Source organism: Xiphias gladius, chromosome 1 (genome assembly GCF_016859285.1).
Source record: "Xiphias gladius isolate SHS-SW01 ecotype Sanya breed wild chromosome 1, ASM1685928v1, whole genome shotgun sequence".
Lineage (NCBI taxonomy): Eukaryota > Metazoa > Chordata > Actinopteri > Istiophoriformes > Xiphiidae > Xiphias > Xiphias gladius.
The window spans coordinates 2,323,501-2,333,794 of record NC_053400.1 but is presented as its reverse complement, the minus strand read 5'-3'; the positions used below and the strand labels follow the sequence as shown (position 1 = coordinate 2,333,794).

Sequence of the window (10,294 nt, the reverse complement as noted above, 5' to 3'; positions counted from 1 at the left end):
GGCTTATTTGTGAATGTTTCTGTAAACATTAGTCTTGCCTTTTTGTGCCCTGCTTTCATAGTGGGGGCCTCCTTGGCCTTCATCCATGAAGCCCTACTTGGCTTGGTGTGTGGCGTATGGTACAGGCTGAAACCACCACTCCAGATTGCTCCAGGTCAGCCTGAAGCTCTTTAGATGACTTGCGTGGTGTTTTTTTCACAATCTGCGACAACCTTCGCAGATTTCTCTCATTGAGTTTCTTCTTAGCACCACGTCCTGGAAGAATGTTAACAGTTTTATGAGTGTGAAACTTCTTGATAACATTGCAAACTGTTGAAACAGGGAGTTCAAGATCTTTAGTGATTGCCTTGTAGCCTTTGGAAATGTTTTTTTTTTGATAATAGCATTTGTAATGCTCTCAGACAGCTCTGTTGTCTTTGCCATTGTGAAAATGAAAATGGAAACAGTCTGCCCTTTTTAATGCAGTTAAACCATCATTTACTGTTTAACTCAGTTCATGTGAACACTGAAAATTAAGCAAAGGTGAGTCCTATTTGTTTTTTATTTTGTTTGAGGAACAAATTAATCAAAAGGGTGTCAATAAAAGGGTGCCAATATTTTTTTTCGCTATATGAAAGCATTTTTTGTTGTTCATAACCTTGGACTTTTATGAACAACAAAGCGCTATTAAATATTCTGATTGCACAAAATGGGTTAATTTGCATATAGATTAATTTGCAGACTGGAGAAGCTGCTATGGTTGTTTATTTGTTTAGCTACACATGTAATTAACAGAGAGAAATATGAAAATGGGACAATGGGTAAAATATAGCATATGATAAGGATGTGTGGTCCATAGGCGGTCTAAGGTTCAGGCAAGTTTCCATCACACTGGTCAGCTGAAGGCATGAGGGCTGGCGCTCCAGTAGGCTGAAAACAGCAGAATGTTCAGCAAGTAGGCAGCAAATTCTGCTGTTAGGTTGTTTGTTCCTGCTTCAAGTTCCTGTAATTTTTAAAGGGTCTGTTCACTCAAGTTACACACACACACACACACACACACACACACACACACACACACACACACACACACACACACACACACACATTATATATATATATATATATATATATACACATGTATAAAATACTGATCCTAACAAAGATATAAGTAGAAGTACACACACAACTAGCCAAGCAGAAAGAAAATTTAAAATTCAAAGTTTTCTTAGATACCACTAGAGTGAAGTTAGGAAATATGTTTATTGTAATTTGGTTCAACTGACTCTTAACCTGAGGTGTATGGTTAAATATGCTGAGATAAATTTATATGTTTTCATAGAGGCCCTAGCTCGGGGGGCCTCAGAATGTGCCTCACAGTCTGAAAAGTGAGGTAACGCTTTATGATTAAAACCATATGTTAGTGACGTTTTTCAGGAAAACAACGGCCTTATTTAAGAGTCGGTGGTCAAGGCTGATTTTCAGAGTGGTTCATTGGCTTCACACTCTCTCACAAGCAGATCTGCAGATGCTTGATTTGACACTGTACTTCTTTGTAATAAACCTTTATAGGCAATCAAGACGGTGTCAGCGGAGTCTCCTTCATCCTCTTCATGTCATCATCACCACCTAATAAACTACAAACCTATCCTTAAATCTCTAATATCCACAAATGGTCACTCTCAAATTGTCTAACATGCTCACACACAGATTGAGTCCCTAGCCTCCTCAGCTCAATAACAGCCACTGTGGTTTGTGCTGGAGAGGGGAGGGGAGGAGAGGAGATGAATGAGGTAATGGCAGAGGTAGCCCAGCTCAGTTCACCGGAAACAAAGACAATTATTTGAGAGCAGCAGCCTCGAGCCTGGCCTCACCTTACCTCACCTCGCTGAAGACACGAGGGAAGCCTGCTAGTTCACATTCAACACAACAACCTACTCTGCACACATCTCTATACTGTGTACAACCTGCCATGGTAAAGAGAAAAAGACGTTTTTTTTTTTACACTACATGCGGATGCTGCAAAAAACTTCAAAGAACCCTGTGGAATGGGGAATGAGAAAAGGATTTAAAAAAATACTGGTATAAAAACCAGTATTTTGATATAGAGCACAGTCAGATCTGGGACAGTATCTTAAATAGGTGATCCAGTAAGGAGAAGGGGCTGCAGGAGGACTAACAAATCTAATTTATTACTTTTTAAATCAACAGCTTCACAGTACAAACATCCATCATGGTACATAGTATTACAAGATCATATAACATGTTTATCATTAGCATGAGACACACCACAGTCCCAAAGAGCGAAGGCTAATCTAGAAAAAGACCAATATTTTAATGTAAATTGTTGTAGCCTACAACAAACAACACTCTATTTCCTCCTCTATGTAACCTGTGGCTGATCAGGCAGGACAAATGGAGTGTTGGATGGATCCCTGCAAAGATGCTTTTAATCAAGAACGCTTTTCGTTCTCTTCCTTTGGTATACACAATGTAATTTTTAATGGCCAGCAACAGCAGTATGTTAGAAATGATTTATTTACATCATAGCTGTCTAAACTCACGTTTTAGCATCTGCCTCGGCTAGCATCTCACAGCTGCAGCGTAGACATCTAGCAGGTTGTTACACTATCAAAGAAAATAAAAAGTGTGTGCTGTAAATTTAGCTGGGTGTTGTCTTAGTCTTGACAGTGTAGTAGAGGATGCATTCCTACACATTAGGGCTGGATTACATAATAGATATCTATATCATGATATAATGTAGGCCTTTTTCATAGCAGACTTTTGGACTTGTCACACTAGCAAAAGCACAGGTGTCACAAATAACATTAACAATTGCTCTGTTCCCACAAAGTCAGTGTGACAGTGAGCCATCATGAACAATATCAGGACCCTGAAACTGAAGCAGCTAAATGGAATTCAATGATCATTAATTTCATTATTTAAACCTTTATTATCTACACTTTTTCACAATCTAATTACATTGGATTCAGACAGATTTTTTTTTTTATAAAACTCAGATAAGAGTAAAACATTCACAATTGTTGCATTTCAATAAGCTTTATTACAAAGTTTACAATAATATTTCAACATTTTTGGAAATACGCTTATTTGCTTTATTTCTTAGAATGAGTTGACAAATACGCAACATATCAGTCTCTTGTTTGTGTGTTAAGTGCCTAGCTTAGTGTAAAGAGAGGAAGCAGGGCTTTAGCTCTGTACTTTAACATAACACACAGATATATGGTTGATATCCATCTTCGTATTACACCCTTGGAAAGAAACCAAATAAGCTTGTTTCCAAAAGTCCCGAAATGTAACTATTCCTTTAACTGATTGTGTGACATCAAGCACACAGCAGATCTATAACTGTGAAGTCTTTTTGCATTATTATTTACTTATTTTAGGACAAGTTGTTTTCTTCTAAGTTTTCAACCAGGAACAGAAGACCTCAGGACAGAAACAGAGCAAATTTTTTTTTTCTGTAATTTGTATTACTAACCATTGGAATTACTAACCAACCCAAAAAATAAAAAAAAGCTTAAGACTGTGTGAGAACAGTAAGTGAGAGAAGTCAGTCTGAAGCATGTGAAGCGTATACACAACGTAAGTTATTGGACACACACCTCAGGAGGCCTGATGTGTGTGTGTGTGTGCTTGTATGTGATGGGGAGCCCGATTAGGAACCACTCAGTCAGATCATTCAGATCACAGCTCAGTATTCCTCCTTTCCTGGCTCTCTGGCAGACACACACACACGTATACTTTTGTAACTTTTGGGGAAATTACATAGACTTGCATTCGTACCCTAATCTTAACCTACCCCTAACTCTAACCGCTCAGCCAAAAATTGACTTTTTCCCAATTGGCCACACGGCTTTTGACCTCAGCTGGATAAGCCGTCCCCAATTAACTGGTCTTTAGTCTTGTTTTACTACATTTGTGGGTACCGAAAACCGGTAGCCCACTATACTTTTGGTGTCCGACAACTTTGTGGGGACCAAAAGGCTGGGCCCCACAAGTTTAAATGACTGTTTGAGGATTTACACTTGGTTTTAGGGTTCAGGTTAGAACTAGATTTAGGTTAGGGTTAGGGTAACGGTAAGGGATGGAAGGGGATTCAGTTGTTATGGTCAAGGGGGCGTCGAGAGAAATCGAGGAGAAGAGAGTGGGTGGATGAGAGTGAGTTGTGTAATCAAACAATAGATTCATGGAAAGTCCAAGGTGTAAGGACAGCTGGGAGGAGGAAGTGACGACAGATTCTTCATTCTGTCAGTGTAGCTCTGAGACCCTTTATTCATTATTTCTGTTTGTATATTAGCAAACCACTTCAGGAAGACATCAGAACATATAGATGCATTGGTCAGGTTGACTTTATTTTATTGCTTTAATTTGTAAACAGCCCAGGGTGCTAGCAGAGAATTCACTGCTGTCCCTTCCCTCCCTGACAATTAAAACACTCCTTGTCTCCCAATTTTCGCCATATTTGTATTTTCCAAATTAAAAACTCAAAAAAGCAAAAAACATCAAAGAAGCAGAAGGTTAAAGGTGGGGTGTGGGGCCTGTGGAATTAATTCGAGCTACTTGACGAAAGCAAATCTGCTAGATTTTGCTGGGACAAAAGAGTTCCTCAATTATGCATGATTGTAACTGACTCTGTGATGCAGGCCAAGCCCATCCCGCCCATTACATTAAATGAGGTCTCATAGGAGGAGCTTGCCAGCCATTAGCAGTCAGTTGACATGCAGGGTTTGGGCTAGTTGCAGGCTGGTAGAGCGTGACAGTGATGGTGTTTGATTGCATTAGTGCAGAAATGGAGCGTTGAAGAAGCACACAGTAGCTATAAAAACCATTTACCTCCCCTGACTTGTCAGAACATATTCTGTTGCTACAGTATCAGAAAAAAATACATTTATTTGGGTATTTACATGGTTTGAAATCCACAAGAAGTTCTCATTTTCTATTATCATGGCATTTTATTATCAGCGGCGTATGCTATTAAAAGACAAAATCCAAAAAAGAAAGAACATCCTCTTTGGGTCGTCATAAAGTGAAAATCAAGTATCTTAAATTAATGTGTGAGACACACGCTCCACACTTTAAACTGAAAACCTGAAAATAGGGATTGTTTTTCTAAAGTTTGAAAAGAAAATGCATACCATCAAGACATTTCATGTTGTAGTATGTAGCGCAATGTACTTACATGATGATCATGTGATACAACAGTAAATCGGTAAAGCAATGAAAACTAAAATACATATCTAAATTCCAACACATTAATTTATTTAATTTATCATTACCATGGGGCTATTTGATTGGTCAGTAATTACTGTACATGCTATCTTTATGCATGAGCATACTGTATTTTTGCCTTTAAAACAAATCATAACGCTTTGAGTCATTTAAAAAATATGATACATATGTGATGCATATTTAATTTTTAATCGAAGTCTTTCTCATATATGTATCATTCATCCCAATAAATCAAGAATCCCGAATACAGTTAGCTCCATAAGTATTTGGACAGTGACACAATTTGCATAATTTTGCCTCTGTACAGCACCACAATGGATTTGAAATGAGGCCATCAAGATGTGATTTAATTGTAGACTTTCAGCTTTAACTCAAGGGGTTTAACAAAAATGCCACATTAACTTTTGAGGAATTACAACCATTTTTATACATAGTCCCTATTTTCAGAGGATCAAAAGTAATTGTACAATTGACTGACAGTCAGTTTTATGGTCAGGTGTGGCCTACTCCCTTGTTATTTCATGACAAATTAAGCAGATAAAGGGTCTGCAGTTGATTCCAGGTATTGAAATTTAATTTGGTCGCTGTTCATGGGAACTCTCAATTTGCGGTCAGAAGAGGTCTCGATGCAAATGAAGGAGGCCATCATTAGGCTGAAAAAACAAAACAAACCGACAAAGACTGATGGCAGAAACTTTAGGAGTGGCCAAATCAATAATTTTTCCTTGGTGAAGAAAAATCCTTCACAACATCTAGCCAAGTCAACAATACTCTTGAGGAGGTGGGCGTATTATTGTCAAAGTATACAATAAAGAGAGGCCAGAGGGTTTACCACAAGGTGAAAACCACTAGTAACACTCAAGAACAGAAGGACCACATTAGACTTTGCCAGAAAACATCTAAAAAAGCCTGCCCAGTTCTGGAACAAGATTCTTTGGAAAGATGAAACCAAGATTAACTTGTACCAGAATGATGGGAAGAGAAGAGTATGGAGAGGGAAAGGAACGGCTCATGATCCAAAGCCACCACATCATCTGTCAAACATGGTGGATGCTGTGTTATGGCATGGGCATGTATGAATGCCAATGGAACTGGGTCACTGGTGTTTATTGATGATGTGACTACTGATAGAAGTAGCAGGATGAATTCTGAAGTGTATAGGGCTAAACTATTTGCTCAGATTCAGCCAAATGTTGCCTCACACAGTACTGACGGATAATGACCCAAAACATACTGTGAAAGCAACCCAAGAGCTTCTCAAAGCAAAGAAATGGAATATTCTTCAATGGCCAAGTCAGTCACCTGACCTCCAGCCAACTGAGTCTGCTTTTCACTTACTGAAGACAAAACTGAGGGCAAAAAGACCCACAAACAAGCAGCAACTGAACATGGATGCAGTGAAGCCCTGGGAAGCAAAAAAAAAAAAAAATCCTTACATTTCTAATTATGTTGATTTGTCTAATTACTTTTGAGCCTCTTAAAAAGGAGGGACTATGTATAAAAATGGCTTTAATTCCTAAATGGTTAATGTGACATTTTTGTTAAACCCCTTGAAATAAAGCTGAAAGTCTTAACTTCAATCACATCTTGATGGCTTTGTTTGAAATCCACTGTGGTGGTGTATAGAAGCAAAATTACGAAAACTGTGTCACTGTCCAAATACCTATGGAGCTAACTGTATGTGTATTTTGGAATTTATTCTGTTGCACGAGAAAATGGTCAGGAAGACTTTAACTGCAGTCTGCTGTTGTTAACTGGTTAAGTGTAGAACCACTGACGCTGTGATGGACATCTCTTTGAAAATTGACTGACTGCTGCATTCGGAATAATCATGAATGTCACTGCTACACAGTATGTGTCTGCAATCCTGGATGGATGGATGTCAATGGCAGTGTCTCGCAGCCTGGCAGGAGGAGCTGCTACTGGAGGTATCTTCTGTGTGCTTTCCTCTCTATTTGTTTTTGCTGAGTGTTCTCTGCTTCTCTGCATGCTCTACTATCTTCTCCTCCACATAGAGGCCTTTGCGGCGGCGGACAGCGTTCATGTATTTGAGGGCCTGGTTGCTGGAGTCTGCTTTCTCACCAAAGTGCAGGTATTCTTCCTCGGTGGTGGGAACCCAGTATGGATCATTGTTAATAACCTGAGACACAGAAGAGGACAGGGGCAGAAATGTGATAATCAGTGATAGTATAAGACAACATTCAAAATCTGTGCATGTAATTCTCCTTACATGCACCTTTATGGTTAATTGTACTCAAGTTTGTGACCACTTGTGACACAGATCTTCATTTTCCGTAGTAGGAGTATAACGCTAAGCTGGTATCTCTATCTGTTCATGTCCTACATATGTGAGTATTCATATCTGTATTTGGATTATACAAAACCTTTGTCTATGCATTATAAGCAAAGGTAACTTTTTGGATATAATCTGATTCTAATTATTAGTTGTTTAATAATTATTGATAATTAAAAAAATAATGCCCCTCAAAGTTCCCCAGAGCCCTAGGTGACATTTTTAATTTGCTACTTTTGTCCCACCTACAGTTCCAAACTCAAAGTTAATCAAAGATAAACAGAGAAAAGCAGCACACACACACACACACACACACACACACACACACACACACACACACACACACACACACACACACACACACACACACACACACACACACACACACACACACACACAAATACATTAATAACAATTACAGTAGTAGCACAGACAGCAGGGTCCTACACCTGGCTCTAGTTACACTGGAACAGATGGTATAGAGCGAGCTACAACAACGGGTGGATTAGAGGAGATAACATGGCCCAACTGCATACACACCACACATGAACAGCATATGTTGGAGCACAATGGGATCCAGTGGGGGGTGAGGAAGGACATGGCATCATGCAACAGCCAAGTGCTTGACTGACTACTGACAGAATTAATGTTGTTGAATGGCTGTTCTGCTGCTGAGATAGTGTGAGCAAGTAAGTAGTGTTTGTAACAGACAGTTTCGAAAAGAAGTGCCTGGAACACAGAAATGTGCTGTGGCTGTAGATCCATTCAGTAATATGATTCAGAATGAACATTCTGATATGGGAAAGTCCTTCGAATATGTCAGTTACTGTGAAGTATTGTCTTTAAGCTGGAGTTTGACTAGTCTTCATTTTGGCCAACAAAACCTCTAGGTTTGTTGGCCAAAGACCAGTGCTAACACTGTAGTCATTAATGGTGAGTCTCTGAATCAATTCACAAATTCTAAAAATCAATTTTTAAAAAATATTTTTTGACATTTTATTACATTATTAGAGAGATGCAGGAGAGAAATGACAGGAAATGAGAGGAGGGAGATATGGGGAATAACATGCAATAAAGGTCTCCGGCCCGTTGTGAAACAGACATTCTGCCATTCATGGTGGTTGCAATAATCATTTAACTATAGGAAAAAAAATGACCCACATTTTCAGACAGTCTCTCCTAGAAGGCATTCATAGTGTTGCTCTCGGTTGTTAACATGAAAAGTGACAGAAATAGTTAGAAGTGGGTGTGTGCGTGTGGTTATCTGACTGTCTGTTTTGGAAAGTTTTCGGATGTAGCCCCTCTAAACCTTGGACTGAAAAGGTGCGGAGAAAAAGTATTTTTGAGAAATTGTTGGACTATCTGACAGCACTTTTGGTGGAGTATACTGGTGCCTTTAGACACTTTAAACAATCTGAACAAAAGCAGTATTTAGAGCTGAAAATGCAGGAAAGTACCAAAGCTTTTTATATATATATGTATATATACACACACACACACACACACATATATATGTATATATATATATATATATATATATATATATATATATATATATATATATATATATATATATGTGTGTGTGTGTGTGTGTGTGTGTGTGTGTGTGTGTGTGTGTGTGTGTGTTCGTGTGTGTGTTACACACAAGCATTTCTTCACACACATAGACACACAGTAGTCAGCAGTTATACTGTCAGACAGATGCTTTGGCTGATCAATACAAGACATATTCACACAATTCTCCAGTCTGCAGCTGAACAAAAGCTCCATTCTGATGGAAATCTAATGTAAACGCCCCCACAGGAGCCACTAACCCTCCAGTTACACAACAATGCAACATTCAAAATCTGCTCTCTCTGCCTGTGCACTCATTCATATGTTAAACCAATATTCTGGCCATATCAAATCGCTGTCAGGAGGAATGCTGACATCAGCACTAAGCAGCAGTCAAGTCCTGAAGCTGAGAAGGGCTGGGAGACTGTGGAGGGCTCAGGACGAATTCTTTGTGAGGAAGCATCTGCACATAAATGAAATGAGACAGACAACTTTTAATGAGGCAAAGACAATGGCTGCAAAACAATGGGTCGGGCAGGGAGGGGGTTACGGTCGTGCTGGTAATGTGTTGCCAGGTGCTGTGAGATGTTGAGGGTTAAAATGATGACATGCAGGTCATGGCACACACACAAAAAGCCTATAGCTGCTTTACAGGCTCTCTGGCAGCTACATGTGGTTTTAGCTTGGGTTTTTTTTTTCAGATTTTAGATCTAACAATCTAATATTCAGGACAGGTGCACAATTTTGGCAGTGTAGAGTCTGTTACTGAAGGTGATTATTGTGTATGTTAGTTTTTACAAGACTAATGAGCTGTTCACACATGCAGATAAGGCTGCTTGTTGTGTTTGGGACCCGGCAGCCCAGTTCTGCCTGCTGAAGTACAGAGATTTTAAAGCACCAGGCAACACTACAGGGGAAAGGCTTCTTCTGGGAGCATCAACAGGGCAAGAGCCAATCAAGCTCACTTAACGAATGCACAGAGTTGTTTACTCCTCCAGTAGTGGGGCAGGGGATTGGTTCCAGTGCATATACAGGAATACATTGCTAATCAGTCTTGCCAGTACACTACTGATGTATTAACACAGTTTCAACAACACATACTGTGTTAAAAAAATGACCGCAAGCTAAATTATTCTGTACTTAATGTAAACAAGCTGTACACCAAGAAACAAACGACTTCCTCGTGTGTAGTATGGTGGCTATGTCAGCAAACAACCG

At 39.3% G+C, this 10,294-nt stretch overlaps 1 protein-coding gene across 3 annotated transcripts in view; it reads right to left on the bottom strand.

The window, feature by feature from the left end:
* Positions 1-6,840: 6,840 nt before the first annotated feature.
* The window catches only part of efl1 (elongation factor like GTPase 1), a 102,067-nt gene continuing 98,613 nt past the window's right edge, over positions 6,841-10,294 (bottom strand). For all 3 annotated transcript variants that reach the window (XM_040134464.1, XM_040134458.1, XM_040134473.1), the window contains exon 23: positions 6,841-7,369. In XM_040134464.1, the coding sequence (XP_039990398.1) occupies positions 7,181-7,369 (189 nt within the window). In that variant the 3' untranslated portion in view covers positions 6,841-7,180. The remainder of the gene's footprint in view (positions 7,370-10,294) is intronic.